The sequence below is a fragment of the Calypte anna genome, chromosome 1, assembly GCF_003957555.1.
Source record: "Calypte anna isolate BGI_N300 chromosome 1, bCalAnn1_v1.p, whole genome shotgun sequence".
In the NCBI taxonomy this organism is placed as follows: domain Eukaryota; kingdom Metazoa; phylum Chordata; class Aves; order Apodiformes; family Trochilidae; genus Calypte; species Calypte anna.
The window spans coordinates 173728282-173752138 of record NC_044244.1 but is presented as its reverse complement, the minus strand read 5'-3'; the positions used below and the strand labels follow the sequence as shown (position 1 = coordinate 173752138).

General features: G+C 37.3%; 1 protein-coding gene across 16 annotated transcripts in view; it reads right to left on the bottom strand.

The window, feature by feature from the left end:
- The window catches only part of SUPT20H (SPT20 homolog, SAGA complex component), a 34450-nt gene extending 11121 nt beyond the window's left edge, over window positions 1-23329 (bottom strand). For 7 of the 16 annotated variants that reach the window (XM_030445451.1, XM_030445456.1, XM_030445522.1 and 4 more), the window contains exons 1-19: window positions 23279-23329; window positions 22252-22317; window positions 21642-21739; window positions 20302-20337; window positions 19113-19171; window positions 18961-19027; window positions 12654-12783; window positions 11923-12026; window positions 11294-11410; window positions 11128-11181; window positions 10146-10285; window positions 9875-10031; window positions 9737-9793; window positions 8661-8732; window positions 6970-7127; window positions 5766-5798; window positions 3651-3768; window positions 1598-1706; window positions 1207-1368 (exon numbers count right to left, since the gene is read on the bottom strand). In XM_030445451.1, the coding sequence (XP_030301311.1) occupies window positions 1207-1368; window positions 1598-1706; window positions 3651-3768; window positions 5766-5798; window positions 6970-7127; window positions 8661-8732; window positions 9737-9793; window positions 9875-10031; window positions 10146-10285; window positions 11128-11181; window positions 11294-11410; window positions 11923-12026; window positions 12654-12783; window positions 18961-19027; window positions 19113-19171; window positions 20302-20337; window positions 21642-21644 (1576 nt within the window). In that variant the 5' untranslated portion in view covers window positions 21645-21739; window positions 22252-22317; window positions 23279-23329. Of the gene's footprint in view, window positions 1-1206; window positions 1369-1597; window positions 1707-3650; window positions 3769-5765; window positions 5799-6969; window positions 7128-8660; window positions 8733-9736; window positions 9794-9874; window positions 10032-10145; window positions 10286-11127; window positions 11182-11293; window positions 11411-11922; window positions 12027-12344; window positions 12409-12653; window positions 12784-18960; window positions 19028-19112; window positions 19172-20301; window positions 20338-21641; window positions 21740-22251; window positions 22318-23278 lie in introns of those variants that run through there. The other 9 variants (XM_030445494.1, XM_030445500.1, XM_030445445.1 and 6 more) reach the window with 4 other exon arrangements.
- Window positions 23330-23857: the final 528 nt, after the last annotated feature.

Here is a 23857-nt window from a genome sequence, read left to right as displayed (position 1 = left end):
ATTATAAATTTTCAAATATTCAAGAACCAGAGGATAATACTGCATCAATAAAAATTAATGTGTAATTCCTTTTGCTTAAATGTAGCATGTATGGCTATTTTGTTGTGAATGCAGCAAGCACAGTTTATCAACAGAAAAATGTAACAAGAAACCGAAAAAGCTTGAGGTGGTTTTTGTTTTGTTTTGTTTAGCTTTCATGTCCTGCAGAAAGAAAGGAAATAAACATGAGTGTCCAGCTGTTGGGAACAGACCCATTAAGTAAAAACTGCGAGCAGCAGATTTACACTTTCATAGCACTATCATAAAAACACAGTAAATATGTTAGAAGAAAACCTTGGTAGGTTTTTTTTCTTTGTGCAAAACAAGAAGGCAAAAAATTTACAATGTTTGAGCTATCCAGATTTTAAGTAATTTAATGCAAAATTGATATTATAATACTGTGCAGGATTCTGAAACATGCAGTATGCAATTACGTATAAAAACCTGAAAAACTACAGCTATGATTTCTCTTTGTACAAATCTGTTCATGTAATGTCTTAAGATGCATATTTATGATCTATAGCTATGTTTATAATGATCTTGTCAGTTTTAATGAAAATACTTAAGCTAGGATGTCACTTATTGAAATTTACATTTTAACACCTGAGAATATGGTGCTATCATCAGCAGCATCACCACCACACTTGCAATCAGCAATGATTTGTAAAACAGTGTAGGAGTGTTTTAAAAAATCATCTTATTGTTTATTGTATCACCACCTTGGGACTGATCAGATTATATACATACATAGAGATACAACTGCACCAGCTCCTATAACATTTAAAAAACCAGATGCTTAAATTATGTAAAGGCAAACTGATCTAACATACTGCTTTTACAGTTACTGGAGGAAAGAAATCTACACTTTGGAATTTTATCTTATCACATCATCTACCAGCCTTTCAAAAATGAGATCATACTAATTGCATAAAATGTATTAAACGTATACACAAAGGGTGCATACATATATACAGAGAAAACAAACACAGTTACAATAAACATAAAATACATACAGTGAACAAGAGACCTGCCTAAAGCTGCACAACTTATACAATTTAGGGTACACTGTACACTTATGTTTCATCATTCCACAGGTTAAGGAGTTTATCTCAGGAAGCATTTATGCAAAAGCCTAAGATTTAATGGAGAATTTAGGTCGTGACTCACTTTGTGAAGAGCTTGCAGGAGACATGGCAGCTGAAGAGAGCATGCTAACTTGATTGAGATCCATAGATTGTTTCCGAGAAAGACCAGGAGGCTTAGAAGGAGGAGGAGGAGGAGTGGGGGATTTTAGATGGCCACTTGACTGTTGTGGACTAAAAATATTACCTGAAAAAGCATAATTAAAATACATTACTGTTCTGTGATTACACATTAGCTTGAATATTTCTTAGGATAAAATTTTCTGCACAATACAATCAGGAATCAACAAAATTATCTTTTCACAGATGAGACACTAATTTTTTATTTTTTATTAAATCTTTACTAACGAGATATAATGTCATTTTACAATAGGCAGAACATAGAAAAGGAGATGCCCAAGTCAATGAATAATTACCTGAAGAGCTACTTCCTGAACTTGAAGGTAATTTGATGGGAGGAGGTCGGTGTTTTACACCTTTCCCCAATACAGAAGACTGTACAGAGCCTGATATACTTTCTGGCTGCTAGGAGGAAAGAGAAATTAACACTACCACAGCAATAATGTGAGCTTGCACATATTTGACAGAAAAGACAATTAAATTACTTTGTATTAGACCTCTCAAAACCATGACAAAATTTCTTTCACACATTTCAGATTTTGATCTATTTTAAAAACATAACTTATGACTGACTCTTCACATAACATGCTCACCATCAAGAAGTAGCTTTGAAGTGTCAGTAAAATTTAAACCAAGCAGAAAAAAAGAAAGAAAAAAATAACTAAGGAGCTTCACTTTGCTCTGAAATTCTGAAAAGCTTCTTAGTAATTTTCACAAATTCAAGTGTGACCAATACATTTCAAATAAAAGGACAATTTGGTCTTACTTGCAGAACTACATCATTTCATTCATCAACTTAAACCCACTTCTCAGATTGTTTGAATTTAAGTTAACTTCAGTTAACCAGGTCTGTAGTTCTCTGTCACTCACAACAGATCCATAATCCCTAATTGCAATAGCTGTCAAAAGACTTCACAGTAAAACATATTTTACAGCTATAGTCTATATGTATTTTACCTATAAATGAGGTGACCCATAAATGAAAGCAGTGTCTAAACAGAGTTCAAAACCTACCAAAACTAGAAAATGAGGCACTCATCTCTCTACATATCTCTCTATATATTTATCTATATATATCTATAGATATCTATACTTATAGGTATATATAGATACACTCACATATATGTGTGTGTATAAATATATATATATATACACACATATACACACACTTCAGGAATACTGAAGTGCTGGAGGCTGATTACATGTGCACTGGCTAACAACTCTCAGCATCCACCATTGTGCAAAATCACCTTTTTTCGATAGATTAGCTTTGATGGATTCTCAGCCATGAGAGATGACTCCTTTCCATGTTCCTAATTTCTTACTTATAGAAAAAATCTTTTGAGAAAAACTGTAGATTACCTTTCTCTTCCACTATTAAAAACTGCTTTCTTCATTCTGAAAATAAAGACCATTCAGAGGAACAGATCACTGAATAACCTAACTTTGCTCTAGCTTTTTTGGGGGGGTGTGTGCTTGGACAGCTGGACAAAATGAATTCCAGAAGCATCTTTCCACTCTAAGTTATTCTGTGATTTTAATACATATATATACACACACAGAGGTGCCTGTATTTGTCTCTATGTGTACATACACATACACAAACACTCATACTCCTTTCTGCAACTTCTGGCCTCTGCATGCTCTTGTTCTGACTGCCACCACAAAATACCTCTTTGAGAGCAATGTTGCTGCAGTTTAGAAGTATGTATATTTAGGGGAAAGATGCAAAGAAAATAATCTAATGGATACCAAATTCATTTACTATTTGGAGCCTGAATCTGATCAAAAAGCAAGAAGCAGCAAGTAAAGCACAACAGCCATGAGAATTTGGGAAAGCAGGAATTTCTGCTGGATGTGTGCATACAAACATATGCAAGGTTTTGATGTGGTGGTTTTTTCATTTTTTTTTTTTTTAAACTTTTTATCTTCAGACTAAAGAAAAAAGGTAAGAAAAAATGCTCAGACACTATATCTGCTCCTGCATTTACTGACCTGTAAAACAAAATGCAAAGCATTTCACTATACTGTAAAGGATTCATCTGAACAGGGGAATATGCTTCAACAGAACCTTGGAGCTAACTCTACTATACGTGACTTAAGAAAAAAAAATAGCTAAAAGTCACAACTTTTAAACAGTGAAAACAGAAGTGCTCTCTTCTAGCTTTCCTAGTATGTTTTGTAACAAAAAACCCAAACCAAACCAAAAAAAAGAAAACATTTAGGAAGTCATTCAGAACGAAATTTTTAGGTTATTTTGCTTTTAAATGTAGGTAGCAAAAATTATGCTAATAATTCAATAATCAACTGCAAATAAAAAAACCAAAACAGTATAGCTGGGTAACTCACTTCCATTTCCTTCCCTGGAGAAAGATGACTAAGATTGACTGATCCACCTGAAGTATGAAACATTTTCACAGGACATTTAGCTTCATTTTGTACTAACTCCTGATACTGGTTCACCACTCTGTAACAAACAATGAGAGCATAAAATGATCAGGAACTCTGAACTTCTAGAGTAGATATGTATATGTAAACACAAAATTGTATATATTCTATAGCCCTATATTGCTTATTTTATACCTATGTGTATATTATTTAAGTATATATATCTATATAAAACAGAGATGCACATATATAAGACAGCTGTATCTCTATATAACTTTCTACTTCACGTTCCTGGTCTCTTTTCTTCAATGTATTTTGTTTTAATCAGGATTATTTTTTCTAATGCAAAACATAGTTGTTTAAGAAACAAGTCTAAGAAACACTCTTGGAGAAATATGCAAAACTAGATGGAACAGTCTCCTTCCAAAAAGAAACTGCAGCTTTTTGGGATGTCAATAATAGGAGTTCCATTCCCTTCACATGGCTACAAACTATAAAGCTGTGTCCTCTGCCTGCACTCACCCTGTGAAGCAGGCAGTTTTCCTTTAATTTGTGTGTCTATGCCAGAGGAGGACTCTGAGAGCAAGAGATAAACTTCGGAGGTCCATTGTGTGAATGTACATCCAGGAACCAGGTATCATATCAAAAGTGATCACTTTGAGTATCAGGATAGCAAGGTCTTAAGTCTACGGAACTAATCAGCAATAACATACCCATGAATTTAAGAATCAATAGCAACAGGCAAACAAGTTTAAAATACTGTTCTACCAAATCAAATATCTCTCTCCTAATTTGAGAAAACTAAGTTGAGAGAATGATGTTTTATAAACATGAACAACATAGAAAAAATGATCTGAAAATCAAGCTGGAGACCTGTTGCTGCTTTATAGCCTGAATGCTTTATAGTCTTTCCAAAGTCTTTATAGTCATTATAGGCTGAACCTCAATGAAAAGCTTCTGGTATATTTCCATTAGCTTATACCTAAGTGCAATGAACTACATTTTGGCATAGCACTGATCCAATACTCTGCTACATGACTAAAGCAGACTCAAAAAGGTTGTCCTGCCATCCTTCCTCCTCCAATGCTGCTGCTGCTTCTAGTCTCTAAAACTCAGTTGCTTATTCTAATAGAAGGATTTGTACAATCTGGAGGCAATCACAATCAGGAAAGCAATCCCAGTTAAAATTAGGCCCCTGTAGTATTGGTTTACTTTCCAGCCAACCCCCAATTCAGTTTACATCACAAACAACAAAAGTCTCAATCAGCACCGTCAGCAGGTGAGAAGATAAGCAAAGAGTTTTTAGATCAAGATTATCTATTAAGCCACAGAACATTATTATTGATTTTTGACCAAATCAAGGACTTATTTCCCTGCCAAACATGTAAGTGGGGGAGAGGAGACTGTGTAAGACCTATGGCATGTACATCACATAAAACAACGTAACTGGCTCTGACAGAGATTGCTTTTTCAAGATTCTGTTCTCATATGCACAAAGAAACTCAGATATCCAGTGTGATACACACTAGCAAACATTTGAAGAAAAATGTTTTTTGCTTCCTGAGCTATCTCAGAACTATATTCAATCATTTTACAACTAATATATATATTGGGAAATGCTTTTTCACTTGCTCCTCTAAAGAAAGCTGAATAAAGTGATGAATGACACACAAAAATAAATTGTATACCATAAAAGTCCTAAATTACACTTAAAAGTTCAAATGAACAAGTTCCATGATTGCTAATTTACTGTAAAAAATGTCAAAGATTAAATCCTTCTAAGTAGTCTCAGACTTTTGTTATTACATGTATGATCAAGAATAATTGTGCAAATAGTTGTAGCAGTATGCTTGAAATTTAGGTAGTGTGACAAGCTGCATTCACATATTTGCTTTCCTATTTTCCTTTTTGTTTATTAAGTATAAAAACTGAACACTACCTCCTATTTCTTGCTGTGGGGATTAATTCCTCACCTGTTCTGCATCTGTTTCCATAGCCACAACATTAGCATTTCTAATTGCTAAAGTTCATAATTTTACATCAAGCTAAATGGTTCTAAATACTATATTAATTTACCTTTCAGCATCAGTCTTTGAGCCAATAAGGAACCTGCAATGTAAAACACATAATACATTTTCAGCCATCAATTGGACAAGATGAACATATTTTTATAATCACAAAACTTTGAACAAATATCAATGCTGCTCTTTTAAAACTACTTTATTTTACAGCAGACAAAAATGTCTTCTGCACCTTTTACATCATATGACACAGTTTTCAAATGAGTAGGCATTCAGATTTTTATGAAATTCAACTTGTGATGCTTTAAAAATAATGGACTACCACAAAAACCACAAACCCAGGCCTCTAACACCTACAAATCCTTTTAATTCCCAGCATTATTTCACAATTTTAAGGTAGCACTGCTTCCAGGAAGATCAATACTAAGCGCTGGTTTTGACTAGCATAGCTAATATGGGGCTATGTTTGGGAATGGTGATGAAAGAAGTGTTGATAACCCTGGGATGTTTTTATTATTGCTGAGGTAACAAAATCTCAGTATCTCTACAATTTGAGTTCATTTGAGGCTTTTTTTTTTTAGAGAATATATAAAATGTAAAAGAACATACATATTTAACATAAAAGTACACTGAAGAGATGATGGTTGCTTGAAAACAGTTTGTTTGGGCTTTTTTTATTAAAGACATTTTAGGTGAATTTTTCAAACAGAAGACTAAAGGACCTGCCATATGGGGAGAGGCAGAGAGAACTGGGTTTGTTCAGCTTTGGGAAGAGAAGGCTTAGGAGAGAACTTATTACCTATGTAACAGTACATAAAGGGTTGCTACCAAGAAGACAGAGACCCCCAATTTACAAGGAGTCACATGGAAAAGACAAGGGGCAATGGGTACAAGTTACTTCTTGTTTCTGGGAGATTCTGATTGGACTCCAGAAGAAAGTTTTTCACCATGAAAACAATTACATCCTGGAATAATGTCCCAAAGAAACTGGATGACTGCCATACATTGGACAGTTTGACTATACAAGACTCAGCCTGACAGGGTATTGGGTCACCTAACTTAAACTGTATTTTTACCTAGAAAGCTTGGTCTAGATGATCCTTGATGTCCATTCCAATCTGGCATAATATGATTCTATGAAATAAAACCTCTTAAACCAAATTTCTCATTCCAGAGTATTCTTATGTCTGAAAATAAGTAATGTTTGCCTTCCTTCATCTATCAGATCACAGCACAGTTTAAAAGAACATGTGACTTACTGTGAGGGAGTTAATAGGTTGTCATTTTCCTCATCACCTTTGAGTGTCTGGATTTTACCATAGTACAAGGGATTGCCAAGAGACTGAAAAATGGTCAGTTTTGTTTTTTGATGCTGATTACCAACTTCACATTCAAACACATAATCATCTTTTATATCCTAAACACAGAAGAAAATAACCAAATAAGTCAAACAAGTAATAACACAAACAGCTAGTAAAATATGCCACTTCTACCCATCACAGTAAGAAACACTATAAAGTTTCTAAAATGCAACGGATTCTTATCTCAAAGTGATTTGAGAAAAAGTTATCTAAAGAAATGAGAGAAAACAAACCCTCAACAATCATATTGTTGGTCAGCAGCTGGCTGAATATGAGCCAGCAATGTGCCCAGCTGGGAAGGCAGCCAACAGCCTCCTGGCTTGTATCAGGAATAGTGTGATCAGCAGAAGGGAAGTGATCATGCCCCTGTATTGGAATTGGTGAAGCTGCACCTTGGGTACTGTGTTCAGTTCTGGGCCCCTGACTAGAAGAAGACATAAATGTGCTGGACTGTGCCCAGAGAAGAGCAACCAAGCTGCAGAAAGGTCTGGAGAAAAAGGCCTGATGAGGAACCTCTGAGAGAACTGGGGTTATTGGGTCTGGAGAAAAGGAATCTGAAGGGAGACCTTATCACTCTCTACAGCTACCTGAAAAGAGATTGTAGCAAGTAGGGGTCTGTCTCTTCTCACAAGCAGCAACAGGACGAGAAACAGTCTCAAGTTGGACCAGGAGAGTTTTAGATCAGAGATTAGAAGAAGCCTTCTTCACTGAAATCAAACACAGTGCACTAGGCTGCCCAGGGAGGTAGCTGAATCACCATCCCTGGATGTGTTTAAAAGATATATAGATGTGGTGCTCAGGAACAGAGTTCCTGTACTTGTACTTATTGGTTGGACTCTGTGATCTTAAAGGTCTTTCCCAACCAAAATGATTCTGTTGTTTTGGGAAAGGCACATTGGGTAAACATAGACAGCTTTATGTAAATTATGACAATGCAAAAAGTGTTTTCAGTAAAACACTGGAAATGAAGATAAGGTTCTATGGAAAGCTATTACTTTTTGGTAATTTGAAACAATCATATGATAGATACTGCTAGTAAAGATGAATTCTTTGTAATTTTGGAGGCAAGATACTATGAGCTGATTTATGGCCAGTCAGATTAAATGACTACCTCTTACCAAAGCATGTAATATGTGTCAAAAAACCTTAAGATTCCACGTGAACACTGAAGAAAGAATTTTTGTAAGAATTTAATACTACTTATTCCCTTTCTAAATTTAACATACTGATTTTAATAAAAGCTCTGCTCCATCAGTTTTTGAGTGTCTGAGTAAAGAAAGCAACCTGTGGAGCAGAGTACTGCACTCTGTAAATTACTGTGCTTTCTTCCCTGTAAAGAAACACTGTAAGTTACTTGGGAGACTGAAGCTGTTTTTCCTGGTATTGCTGCAAAACCTGAGGAAATTACAAGACTGACTACACAGCATGCTACACTATGAAATTATAAGTATGTATTGCAATCTTTTGTCTATATAGCACATGGAGGATTAAATTGTGGATGGAACACAAGCCCCACATTTTATTTTATTCAAATAAGAGGTATTTTATCTTAAAACAGAGAAGTTTGGACAAAGGTCTAAACTACTCACATGTGCTGGCCAGACAGTTGGCTGTGAGTCATCGGGCTTGATGGACTTTTCCACTTTGGCATATTTTTCCACCTTAAAAAATTGAAGATATCAGAAAAGAAAGAACAATAATCATATTGGGCCAGTGTTAAAAGTCAACCTACCAGTTCCTTGTTTTTAAGAGTGACTAACAGTGTTAGTCTTCAAAAGTGAGTGCAAGAAACATACAAGGATAGCGTGATATTTTGTAGTGTCCCCCTTTTGTGTTATACATTCAGAAAAAGTGAACTGAAGAATCTTCAAAACTTTACATTTCTTATGTTACACCACGTTTTATTTTTTAAGCATAAACTTGTGAAATACTGCTTAAGGCCGTTATGTGAAATGTATAAGAAATTTCACAATACCAGTAACTCCTAAAGACTCTTATTAGGTCAGGTACAACACCTTTGAAGTGCAAAGGGAAAGGTTTGTACAAACTTACAGCATCATTTCATATGTAATACACACTCTCTTCAGCCCTATAATGTCCAAAGCTAAAATCTTTTCTAGTCTACTGAGTTCCTTCTGTATGCTAGTAGCATGGGTTTTGGCAGTGCCAGAAACAGGTAACCTGAATGTCCCTGGGAGAAGAATCTACAGAGAGTGATCAGAATTTCCAACTAAAATTCTTGAATAAAAAGATTACATTACTGAAAATAGTGTCCCATAGTATCATAACCTGTAAAAAAGAGGAACTCCTACCAAGCTGAGAAGTGACTAATTTTTAAATAATTTCCTTTGTCTAATTTTTAAATTTTTTTTATTTTATTTTCAGACAACTTCAAATAGATGTGCTCATTGAACCCAGAGATGAACAATACTAAAGGTCTGTTTGCACTGTTTATCTCATGCAAATTATCATGTTACAACTGCAATATATTCCAATGTAGTTTAGCTTCTGTTTATATCTCACAGTACAGAAAAACAATTAGAAATGTTAAAGTTACTCCTCACTTCTTAAAGGTCATTATTTGATACTGGATGCTCTACTCCTTCATACAATGCAATGTTCAATACAATTGCTAGCAATTGCTGATAGTAACAACTGGACTTACATCCACTTCAGAAGGTGCAGTCAAGTAGCAAGGGTTCTGTTTCCACATATCTACGCACTGGAAGATGAAAAAGAAGTACTGATGATTAAATATTTTTCACAGTTAGAAGTACACCCATCTATGTCTCAGAACACTTACATTTCCAGCTTTAGAAATTTTAAGGTCATATTGCTGGGCTCCTTTCCTCTCCTTTCTTTTCTGTAAGTAGTCAAGTAGTCTGAGCTGAGGTGGAGTGGGATAGTGAGCTACTTCCTGCTGTCTGTTCAGAGATGACCTCGAGTACCTTTTGAAACACCTATGAGGAAGTGACAAGATAAGCTTGTGAAACCATAAAAATGAAGTTTCCCACTCTCTGTATGGCAAAACAATTTAAATGTTTTCTATTCAGTGCATTTACACTGAGAAATACCGTTTCATGGGGCGAGTATTCATCTTCTGCTTGTTGTACAGGAGTCTGTTTGTAGTACAGGTCACTGCTATTGAGGGATCAAGACACAAAGGCTCTGCTGTAGCCAAAATAAGTTGGCTCTCAAGTAAGAGTTTGTCCTCCTGTAATATACACAGCTATTAATAAATGTAAAAAGGAGACTTTTACACTAATAAAGTTGATATATATCTATGCATATGTGCACATGAGATTAAAGAAAACTGAAAGAGATGTGTATGAATATCAGTGAAAGAAAATATTCAACAGTTAAGTATCACTAAAAATCAGTATGAGTTAGAGAGCTTTGGGTGGGGTTTCATACAGGGAAACAAAACCTTCTGAAAAGAAGGGGGGTGCTGTGTGTTTGTGTTTTCTTTGTTTTAAACACGCTACTAGTGGCAATGAAGTCTACTGTCTATCAGTGATTTATATTGATGGACTGGAGATCAGTGCCATCTACCTGGAACTTCAGGTAACAATTTGAAGTGGATTTGAGCATGCTTGAAATAAACCCGAGCACACTGAGTACACCACACTAGTCAGCATTTAACCAACTGTAACTCTACAACTCCAGTTACTTAGAATTTTATTAGCTATAACACCATAAACAACAAAATTATCCTAGAGAAGCAATTGTGTCATTGGACTCCAACTGCTGTTCTCAGGCTGTATGTTTAAGATGCATGAAGCAAGGTAAAATTAGAGTAACTCCAGTACTGTTAATGTGTATTACCAAAAATTAAGGTCTGTGTCTACAAAACTTGTAGCAAATCCTACTGTTCTCTAACAACAGTTGATTTGGCAGCTCTCCAGAGCATGTACTAAGCTCATCACTGACAGTTTGAATTAATCAAACAACAAAACCAGTTTATTTATCACATTTTAGTAAACAAATATATTTTTAAATTATTTTATTATGTATTTACTCCACCACTGTGAAGTTTTAATGAAACTGCTAACCCACCTGTGTCCATTTGTGGTTGTCACTTGTTATAGAATGCACATCACAAATTAAAGTCTAAGGAAGAAGACAATGATAATTAGCTTCCAATTAAATACACGTGCAGTACTAGTTTTTAACAAATCTGGTACTACTGTAGCACCAAGGACTGACTTAAAACAATTCTTACCTGCATTGTAGGACGCAAAAGGATGTGTTTGCTTTGGTATGTTGGAGATTTCATGTTACCAGACTGCCTATAGTCACGTATTTCTGCTATGACACATCCACAATGAAAAATATTAACCTAGTTGAAACAAAAAGCAAAAACTTGCAAACAATTATTTAACAAACTGCTTCAGCCCCTGCCTCCAATAAGAAGTTTGTTACATGTCATACAATATTGTGATATTATGAAAAAAACTAATCACTAACATTGTCAGACCAGTGTTCTGACATACCTTCACACACCTAAAATACAAACTTTAAACATGGGTTTTTCATATGTTAACAACGTAGTTTTAAGAAGTTCCCATGTCAAATACTTCATAATAACAACACAAGGCATTTTGCTAGAGTACAGAGTTGAAGTTGTTGGGCAACCTTAACCATGGCAATCTCTCTTCTGTCCATTTCTCCCCAGTATTTATTATTTTTTTCCTTAAATATCAATAAAATATTTATTTGGGGCATTAGATATTGCAGCTCCAAATACACAAATCTTTTATATCTTGTGGTTGGAATCACTTATGTGAAAAAACAAATGCCTATCTCTGGGTGCAAAACATAAGCTCTTTTTTGAAAACAAAACTCTCAAACCTGAGATTTTTCTAAAAGATCAACCAAAATTGGTGGTAGCTCCTCTGCATCCAAGTATTCAAGCAGCTCTCCTTCCTCATAAGGTAGCCGAATGGTCTCAGAATCTGTATTTAAACAAAACATACTGCTTTTCTTTTGACTTTAAAGTTCAAACTTCAACAATGTGAAATCTAAAACAAGCTTGCCAAACCTAACCAAACTGGCAATTTTTTTTTTTAATAGTGTGTGATTTTTACATTCATTTCTATTCCCAGAGCTTGATTTTTCTCTTATTGTGCCAAAAGGGAATATGCCTTTATAGCTTAATGGTATTAAATTGTTTGCTCCCAGCTGATACAATGCATGCTTTTATTACATGTCACAGTACCAGTGGCATGGAGATGTGACCAGACTATAATGCAGATGCCTTTAGTCAGACCTACATTTAGGAAGCAGTGAAAGAAACAACTTGAGAGAAGGAATCTGAAGTGAGAGAAACTCTGGAAGCTATGGGGAAATAAGAAAATAGAAGGTTATCAAAAAAACTCTTAGCTACTAATTTACACTGCCTCATTAGAGAAAGTTACTGCTCAGCTTTATGCAAACTTTAATTCAAATAAACTTTTTTTTTTTCCCACAAGGGATTATGTTAGTAGCAAAAGAGTTAAGTGTAAGCAACAACCAATTCTAACAATTTATAGAGCATTTTAGGTGTTAAAAAAAATAAAATATATATATTTTTAAAATATTACCTGAGCCATTTTTTCCCCTGAGCATAAGTGAATAACCCTCATTTCCTGGATAGAGGTTCACTACCAGACATGACAACGTCTCCTGCATCACCAGCTTCTCAAGTAAATTCACATTTCGCCTCAGCTTCTGCTTTAAAAGTAAAGATTGCTTATGAACATAATACTATAAGTATTAAGTAACAATAAAAACAGTTGCTAGAAAATGAATAGTATTTAGATTATTGTTGAAGTATGTAGCTAAATAAGCCCAGTTACATTTACCTGAACTGTATTTAGTAGAGCGTATTACTTATGTATTATTATAATTACTTCTATTTAAAAAACAACACATCCATTTAAATAAAAAATTGTAAGTCTACAGACAAAACAGTTAACAATAATGACCCTATGCTACAATTCTGTTTGGTAACACCAACAAATATTTAATACTTTCAGAAGCAGATATTTCTTTCCAGGATTAAAATACTGAATTACAGCATTTAGAAGCTTCCTAATTACATTGCCTTGCCTGTATTTGCAGAAATCTGATACAGTTAATAAAAGTAATACTCTCTGCAGCTTCTGTAAGACTGATGTTTCCACATGTAAAGATCTTTTAAATTAATTACTATGTTTCAAATTTGTATCCTACAAATTTAAACATTTTTAACCCCCCTGAAAAACTTAATTAGTTCTAAACCTCAGACACTTTTACAACTATTTGGAGGGTAGATTTCATAGCTGAATAACAGGTCTGGGTGGAGCCATTCACTGGAAGTGAACCCTAGCACTGTCTGCCCGACTACTGATTTTCCATACACCTAACTAAGTAGCAGTGGGCTCCCTCTTCTTGAACAAAATTATCCTTCCAGAGTAATGGGGAAGACAGGAAGTAGAATAATTACTGGTAGGGGAACTGTTCCTAATAGAAAAATACCAAAACTCACACCTCAAATCCCACAGCATTCTAATCCAAGAGATCATCTTAACATGCATGTGGAAAAAAAAGGAGAAAAATATTTTTCATCTCCTGCTGTGTTGTTTTGGAACCACTATCTAAAGTTAACTCTTCCAGATGCTTCATGTATGATGGTGACTACAATCTACTGTCTCTTACGATTTAGAAATTGTGGAAAGTAACACAAAGAAAGGTACAAAGTAGCACATAAATCCTTGAGAATTAATTGCAAAAGAACTGGAGGAGAACAGGACAATGGGGGAAACAGGTCACAACATCAGTAGAGACTACTCAGGAAAGCCAAATCCTCCTATAGGACTCTGCCAGTTATGCAAAACCTTCTTCAATTAAAACTCCCATTAATCAACCCCTTATCTGCCTCAGAAGAAGAAACTGCATGTGCAACTGCTTAAATTTCTAAACACGTTGCTAAGTAGGAGATTGGGCATTCACTTAAACACAGTATGAAGTAGCCTGGAGTACAGCGATTGCCAGTTGAGCGTAAAGTCCACGTTGATCTACTTGGTCATCTTTTCTCTTAAGAATTGAGACACTGTTATCTTTTGTTGGAAAAATTCTTTTTCACTGTTAGACAGATTAATACTTTCATATTTAGTTATGCAATGCTATTTGAGGACACAAAGGAATATGAGAATGCTGTAAGAATTGATTAAAAAATGGATCATCAGATTATGTAAGAGAGGTTAAGAAGTTTGTTTATACTAAAGTTACATGTGAAAATAAAAATGCAATTTAAAAAGTAAAAAAATTCCATTCCTCTATCAGACAGAATTAATACTATTCCTAGAAGTTTCTACTAATAATACTACTAACATCTTCAATTTAACTTTACTATTTTAGTGAGCTGAAGCAAAAGGATTGTTCAAATTAAGGGCGTTATTCCATCTAAAAGACAAGCACTGAATAATTTATACTACTTAGTAACCACTTCTGCAATTTGTAAATAAAGTCCCCCCACACTCCCTGAAATTTGACTTTGCATGTAAGAAATAGTAATGAGATTTATTTTTATGGAAGGTCTCTGCTGTTTAAACACCTCATAAATAAAATATGCAATGGTAATTCAATTGTAACTCAGTTAATCACATCACACTCTAATTTAAATTTATTCAGTGAATACTGGTAAAGGGGAGAGGACAATTACACAGGTCTAAGAACACTTATGACAATGCATTCATACAACTTGAACTTTTAAAGACATATTCTAAAAACATTTTAAAATACAAAGCCTCTCAAGTTATTGAAGTAAATTAGCATTTTAAGGACAAACATTTCAACAAGCAAGTGAATTCACATTTCACTAAGCAAGAAAATGTCAGCCTTCTCCTTTGAGCTATTAGATTCTGGCTAAGAGCTGCGATTAAGCATTAGCTCAGATCTTGTCTGGAAAGATTTTAAAGACCAAGGAGTGTCCTGAACTGTATTACATTTCTTAAACATTCATCACAGTATATTGCAACAGTTCAAATACCAAGCAACCAGGCCAGTTATACTGCTATGTTACATCAGCTACAACTCCAAACCCCCTCTGACTTCTTCCACAGAGGAGCAGCACTCCTCTCTCCTGAACACACACCAGTGACTGCATGAGGGCTGGGAAGCAGCACCCATGTGCTTCCTTTTGCTCAAAGTGTCTTCTGATGACTACCACTGAATAAAGAATACTGAGAACCCCTGCATAACAAGACTGAAGTAGTGACTTTATGCTAAGTTTGTTAGTCCTCCTTCCATGGCAATGAGCAATATGTTAATTTAAATGCCTAGTTTTCCAATAGTGCACCAAGGTTAGGCCAAATTATGAGCATCCTTATGACAGGTTTTCTTGTCCCTCACTGTAGGACCTTAAATCAATTTCCCCACTTACCTTCATGACTAAAAAGTTGGTCAAAACCCATTAACATAAACAGATCACCTTCACAAAAAAAGTTCTTGTAGCTATTTACTACATCTCTGTGAAATGGAAATCTAAAGCAACCATCTCAGATTCTTCCCTTGAATTCGGACATGTTTTACTGCAGCACCACTTTACAAATGGATACAAGGTGAAACTTGGAAGGTGCAATTTTCTCTGAGCTTCAACAGAAGTATTAAATATTTGCAAATTAACTTCATGAACAATGCTAAGCATTGCTCTTTCAGGAAGCAGAGAAAAACAAAGTTGACTTTTGTATATATAGACTGAATAATAAAAAACAACTCAGTAAAACAACTTAAGGGAGCATCATATTTTGGTTACAAAATAAATGGAATAAACTGAAGCCTAAAGACAAATATGATCTACTTGAACCAAAACCAGATCCTGCAAGAAGACTGCAAATCAATAACTAAATACAGTGGTGTCAAACTTTAGGCTGCTGTTCTAACAGACTATTAATGCAGCTCAAAGGACCATGTAGGGTCTCTAATGGAGGCAAGAAATAATTTGTTTCATAAGTAACCCCTAAGGTAAGGTTTTGCAGGTCAACTTTCAGAAATATTGTGGTGAGGTTTTTAAAGTCCATTCTTACAGTCAACAGTTACCTCACCTTACACACACAAGTTAGTTATATTTTCTTCAAGAACAGAAAGATGCATTCAGGATGGTGCCTCACACAATTCCCCAAATACACTGAACCACTGAACTGAGTATCATTCATCACCATTAAAGATTAATCAGGACAAAAAAACCCTCACTGTTATCTGGCACCATTTGGATTTGGTTTGCTCATCATATTGTTAATTACTCATTCCCCACAGTGTAGCTCTCAGAAGCACTTTTATAGCAAAGCAGCAGATCTGTTTTACTATTTCGCACTAATCCAATGGGGAACTCAAGTGACTTTCACTCAGATTGTTATGAAACTGTCACTACTCTGACATGTTTCCATCTTGCACACTGGTGCTACCATGTGCAGCTGTTAGAAAACACAAACTGAGAACACGTGACTAATCAAGCCTTATTTTTTTTTAATTTTTTTTTTTTAGTAGAGCCCCTCAGATTTACCTGCCTAGCATAAAACCTTCCAGCACACAGGCCACATGCCTGTTTACACATCTGTGTTTAAAACTTCTTCCAAAATGACTGGTTTTATTTTGATTTCTTTCAACTTTTAGGTATAGGAATACTGCAGGTTTGAGCCCAAATGAAAAAATACTCTAGATAATCACCTCAACTAGTTCTCATCTGCCAAGTGTACATTTGCACAAATAGAAGAGATATTGAGAAGTAATGAAGCTGAATGGACTTGACTAACAGAGGATGGAAAATCAATTAGTCCTTTGTGAATTACTGTGGAAAAATCTGGTCTTCCCTAAGAACACTAAGAACCAGGATATAAGTGAACAAGTAAACTGAAGGGTAGAAATCAGGAACATGGAAGAGATGCACTACTATGAGAGCGAAGATAAAGGGAGAAAGTTCAGACTGAAGAAAAGTATTCAGTGTCAATCCAAAGACTGCTTCTCAGTAGACAATTAATTACAAATAGTGGCATAGGAACTTTGATGGTTCTGTACACTAAAACACCCCTAAGCTACATACAAGTCATTGGCCAAACTCTAGTCAGAACACTATTTCCTTCTTCAGTTCTGTTGTGCACACTAAGAGACAAGTAAGCAGTCATAGGACTGCTCATGGATGACATTTCACAATAGCACTATCTTTTAACCTTTGCACCTTGATCCTTGAGCTTCTCATTTTCAGAAATTACAATCCATTATATTATCTGCATCTTAGTTCAGTGAATAAGGCCTCTAAATGCAAACTCTTTGATCATAATATGCTTCCAACTCTTCTTTAATAAGAATTTAAATTTATACCTAAATCCAGATCAACAATAATCCAGTTCATCCACTGTGATGTTATAACCCTCTCCACTACTGTAATTTCATTATAGTTGGGTAAATTTGCCTTCTAGCTTAGCAACAACTACCACATCAAAATCCTTTTTTCCCAGATTCCAGTCTAACAAGCCTGATCTCCTTCCTGCTGCTCAATGTCGTTACTTATTCACAACTGACACTTTAATCTTTTCAAGTCTGTAATTTGCTTAACACATTACTCACGTTTGTGATTTGAATCAGCATCACGTGCTAACTAAAACCAACTACATCAGAATCACCAAAAAGAATTGCAAGTCTTCAGTAACTAGTATTTCACTTCCATTTTTCTTCTCAAAGGTTTTTACCTTTGAGAGTTACTCTCCTACAGAGATTTCACACTTGTTCTCATTCCAATTGATAGTCACAATTTAAGAATGCAGTTTGTGCCTGCGACACCTAAGATTTATTGTTGCTAAGCTCCTTCAAGCTTCTTTGTTAACACTGTGAAAAAGTTTCATAGAACACTCTAGCAATTCATCAGTTATCTGAGAAAAACTTGGAATTATCAGCAAAGCACAGATTCTGAAAAATTCTCTGCATTTTTTCCCATGACAGTCATGCTAAACAATTACTTCTGAATTCAGTGATTCTGACAACAATGCACATGGCATTGACACTGGTCCTGAATGTGGGAAAGCAATCTGCGGAGGCTTAAGGATTCCATGTACGCATCAATATGATTGCAGGAAAATTGTTTATTAGCAACTTGCACTCACTTTATATAGAGGAGCCTTGTTTACATCATCTTATCATGCAGGTGGCCTTGTACTCCAACCACACATACCATACCATTCTCACGGGACCTTCTTCCCACATAATTATTTTCCTCCTCTGTTGCCAATTAAGTTATCTCTTTCCCAGTAGCTCATTCTCAGAAAGCCTCTAACTAGGCCTCAATAACCATTAACCCAATGTGGCCTAAATTGAAGTAAGTCAGGATTGCTCACAACCTGTATATTTCTGAACTGTTTCCCCAACACCTGAATTTGACCACAACTGACTGCTGTGACACAGGATTAAATGAACAGGTCACTCAAGCCAGTCTTGGCCTTACTGTTCGTATTATATCCCTCTGTTTTGATAGTACTGTTATTTAATAAATTTGTTAGACACACATCTACATTCTAGACCATTCTTTTGAAATTCTCTTTTCATACATAGAAAAACATCTCAAGAACACAATCTTCACAATCCTCTGCCAGGACCTGATTACCTTAAGAAACATATTTAGGGTTACCAAGTAGCCATTGGCCTTTCCACCACCTTGTTTTTATTTCAAAATGAACTAAGATGATGCTATTGAATTACACAGTTCAGTCCACACAAGTCATAATAATCATTTACCCTGTAATGTTAGCCTTAGATAACTACAACAGTAACAAGACTGGGGTTTTTTTATTATTTCACTTAATTCCTTTTTTGAAAAAAGTATTTCCTGAACTTGTCTGTTCAAGTAGCAATGAAATTTTCCCAGCAACTTCCACTTACCTTTATCTCAGGCTCTTTTTCACATTCTTCAATATATAAATCATAGAGTTTTTGAAATACAGATTTTCTGAAATTAAAAAAAAGGCTTACAATGTAACCAAAATGAAATCAAAGAAATGCTGCTTAAAGCTAAATACTGAAACTCTTACTACCTTCCACTGGATAAATACTTTCTTTTGGGAGGTCTCTGACGGGCACTTTCAATGATATACTGGAAAAGAAAAGTAAACCAAAAAGAACATATTTTACAAAGCAATTTGATCCTAGCTACCACACAGCTTCAGATCATTACCAGACAGTGTTCTATGGATACAGGATGTAGTTGATGACTATGGCACATGATTGTTTCAAAAGTGTACTAAACATCTTTTGGTGTTTGATAGCCATGAACAAGGACACGGCTTAGCTGTGAAACACAGCATTTCATACCTATGGCATGAGTTGCAAGTGAAGTCTTGATTCTACACCCATGTTTTGTACTTATAGCAGTAAATTACACTAATGTAATAGTTAACACTACTGTAGTATATAATGCTACCTGAGTTAACATAGTAAAATACTGGAGTTAACATGTTAAGATACAATCAAATTCATGCATACTGGCTTGACAATATTTGCAAATCATGTACTCCTTAACATAACCAGCTTCAGGAAGCCTAACTTTTCCCTTGCCTCTTGCATTTAAACCACTTTTCTCTATGGAGCTGTGTCTATTATATACAATTCATGTACATTAATTTAATTCTAAATAAAGAAAAATATAGATACCATTCTACAAGGTTTTTCCAAATCTCTGTTGTTTGACTGAATTATTTTATTAACAGCCTAGTTCAGAATTTCAAAGAAGAGAGTTTCTCCCACAGGGATATGTATTTCCTGTAATAGGGTTCAAGGTAACCACCATCTCAGGCATCAGCATGAAAGAACATGTATATGATGGCACTTGCCTCTTCATCCTAACTGGGCTACTCTTAAAAACACAAACAAGATTCTGCTATTTATTTCTGCCAGCTGCCTCTGGATCACCTCTGTATAGCTCTGCTTATGTCACAGCACAGATTTATTAGTTTTAAAGGGGAAAACTGAAGTATGGCATAATCTATGGTTATTTCACCTGACGATGTTTTCAGTACAAGGGGTAGGAGACAAAAACATAACAGACAAAAACATAGTTTTTTACAAAACCAGTAGTATGTGTACAGGTCATTATTCTTATATACATATATATTTACATAACATGCTCTTTCACTGCTTTTCAGAAGAAATACAAGAATACAATTTGTTTTTTTAGCTGCAAGACAAATATATCATGTGCAAACAAATAACATAGCTACTACTTACCTCTGCACGATCCAAAGCCAGTTCTAAAGCTTGTTGCTGCAAGAATGAAGGTTTTTTTAGAAAGTACATTAACAGTTCAAACAACCTTATACATAAAAACCCATTACAAAAACTCTTTTACTACTGATATGATTTTACAGTTAGAAGGTGGGCTCAGACAGTTTTTGGCACATACTAAAGTTGGCAGCTGAAACCTCCTGTAACTGCATATCAGTAATTAATCCCACTACCAAGTGTGCATGTAATGCTTTGACAAATTATGAAGCCTTAGAACAATGAGAGAAGTAAACAACTAGGAATAGAATTGACACCTCATCAAAGTAATAACAAATATTAACCAAATCAATTAGAGGTGAAAATTAGAAAGACTAGGCCACACTATTCAAAAAAAAAGAAGTGTTTTGGAGACTTTTCCACTTTTCAATAAAATATAGAAACATTTGTAATAGGTACTCCTTCCCACACATCTATTTGTGCTGTTTCCTCAGTTTAAATCATCCCCATGAGCTGTTTGGAAAAGCAAATACCTTTGTTCAAACATAATACAAGGCATATAAGCTACATCCAATATATGGCAGTGCTAGTTATTTCATAGAACCACAAAACTGCCATGGTTGAAAAAGACTCAAAGATCACCACATCCAACCATCAAAATTAATACTTGTGAGTAGAAGAATACTATGTGGAGGCAGGATTTACACTTCATACTCAACTGCGTAACACCAGTGATGACTGAAAACACACCACAGTAGCTTGATGCAATTTGTATGTTGCACTGGACAGTGACTAAGTGTTTAGAAGTATTTACAAGTGATGAAGGAGGCCATGCCTGAAAAGAAATATCAGAGCTCCAGAATGACAAGAAAAATAATATTTTTAAGAAAATGAGACACAGAATGGCCAGGGTTGGAAAGGACCTTAAAGATCATGTAGATCTAACCCTCCTGCCATGGGCAGGGACACCTCCCACTAGACCAGGTTGCTCAAGACCCCATCCAACCTGGCCTTGAACACTGCCAGGGAGGAGGCAGCCACAACCTCTCAGGAGAACCTGTTCCAGTGTCTCAGCACCTTCACAGTAAAGAATCTCTTAAAGTCTAACCTAACACTAACCTCTTCCAACTTAAAACCAGTTCCCCTTCAATACTGCCAGGGATGGGGGTTCCACTACTTTCCTGGGCAACCTGTACCAGTGACTACCACCCTGATAGTACAGAATTTCCTCCTATTACGTAATCTAAATCTAATTTTAAGCATTAATGGCATTCTCATCATCAGCCAGATAGCTAGCAGGCCAGAGTGAAAAGGTAAGAAAATATTTTGCCTGAATTGTAACTTACCATTGTAGTTGAAGGCAGGTGACCAAATGGCAAAAGAAGCACTTAAGAAATTTGGAGCAGCAGGCAAAGAATCATATTTTATGGTCACACTTGGAGTACTGAAAAAAAAAATCAAGGAGAAAAAAAAATCACTGAGAAACTAAATAAGCATTTTATTTAAATGTAACACTTCAGTGGTTAATTGCACTTGAACTTAATTTCCATAGTATTTTTCCCCCAATACCAGAAACAAGTTCCATTCAGCGTAAGCACAGAGGTTCCTGTTCTCATCACTACTCCAACTCTGCTCAACCTTTTTACATTAGCCATATTAAATAATAAGTATTTGATTAGAATTATATAGCCAACTACTCCTTATTGCAGCAGTCCACTCAAACACCCCAAACACCACATCCACAGATGCACAAAAGGCTAGACTATTTAATGACAAGCAGTGAAAGCATTTAGTATACCTTATTAGGTTTTTTGTTTTGCTTTTATGAAGGTATTAATCTATGGACAACAATCCCACCAGCAGTGCCTTCGAGCACTATTTTGAGATGTTAGTTTAATACTGACTCACAGTAGGCTGTCAACTATGCAGTGAATATACATTTGTATTAGCACGTACCTTAGATGTCCTTGCCTTCAGATACTATGTTCTTATGCCATGTCGTTTCTCAATTCAGCTAGACAGCTGCATGAAAAAAAACCCAAGCTCAACCCCCCCAATCTTTAAATTGTCTTTAATTTCATTTCTAATGATGATGATCTGAAAATTCAGGTCAGCTTCTCTTTCCCACTTCAGCACTATAGTGCATCACTGTACCCTGGTGAACACGTATCAATGTTCACCCAAGAAATTCCACCATACATAATTTTAATTTATGGAAACATTTCTGCTGCAGCTATGTTTCCATAAGGCATAGCTTTGACAAATGCCTTCCTAGATCTCGGGTGATATATGCCAGTTACCTCACATCTCCCTACAACTTAGCATGGAAACAACTGCAGCAGAAAAACATCACCTAAGCCACAGGGAGTTAGAGCCCCGAGCAAGGCTGAAAGCTGCTGGCTACTGGTGGATGGCGAGATGCAGGGCGACAAGAAGCCTGCACAGAGATGGCCTGGGGAAGCGTCCAGCCGCGCCATCCCACAGACCGGCTGCTTTCCGAGCAGCCTCTCCGCCTCCGCCCCGCTTCAAGCCGGGTCCTAGCAGCAGGACAGCGAGGAAGCACACAGCCCGACTGCGAGGCAGGCGCAGGTGTAAGCCCGGCGAAGGACGCGGAGCCGCGATCCGCCGGGGCCCTGCTGCGGCCGCCCCGCCGAGCAAGCAGCGCCGGGCAGGCAGCCGAGCCAGCCGCACCTCCGCGCCCGCCGGGGCTGCCGCCCGCTCTGCGGACACGGGCCTACCGCCTACCTACAGAGGGCGGAGAGCAGCCGGACGGTGCCACCGACCGCAGCAGCCAGACGGAAAGGGCCGAGCCGGGCCGAGCCGCAAGGCCGCGCTGCGGCCGGGCCGAAGAGCGCAGGCCAGACCCCCAGCTCCTGCGATCCGCCCCGCCCGGCCCGGCAAGACGCGGCGGGCCGCGGCGACCCTACTACCCATCCCCTTCCCGGCCCGGGCGGGTCAGGCCCGTGACGATCAGCGCCGTTACCTGCCGGCCTCCCGCGGGGCCCTGCCCCCCGCACCGCGGCCCCCGCCGCCCGCTCATCCGCCCCCAACGCTGCCCACCGCGGCACCCCCCACCGCTTCCGCCCCGCCGCTTCCGAGTCGCGGCCGGAAAGGGCGGGTACAGTCGCCATGGCGACGAGGCGGCTGCAGGCGAGGGTGGGAAGCGACACCCGGCGTCGCCATAGAGACGGGAGGGTGGGTCCTAAGCACCGCCCCGCGCGGGACGCGGGCGGGAGGAGCTCGCGCAAGAGGCAGCCGTTGGTCACTGAGGGGATGGGATGGGAGACAGGGATGGGAGGGGATGGGATGGGATGGGAGGGGATGGGATGGGATGGGATGGGATGGGATGGGATGGGAGGGGAGGGGAGGGGAGGGGAGGGGAGGGGAGGGGAAGGGAGGGGAGGGGAGGCTGGGATGGGATGGGAGGCAGGGATGGGATGGGACGGGACACAGGGATGGGAGAGGAGGGAAGAGGATGGGAGAGGAGGGGAGGCCAGGATGGGAGGCAGGGATGGGATAGGATGGGATGGGATGGGATGGGATGGGATGGGATGGGATGGGA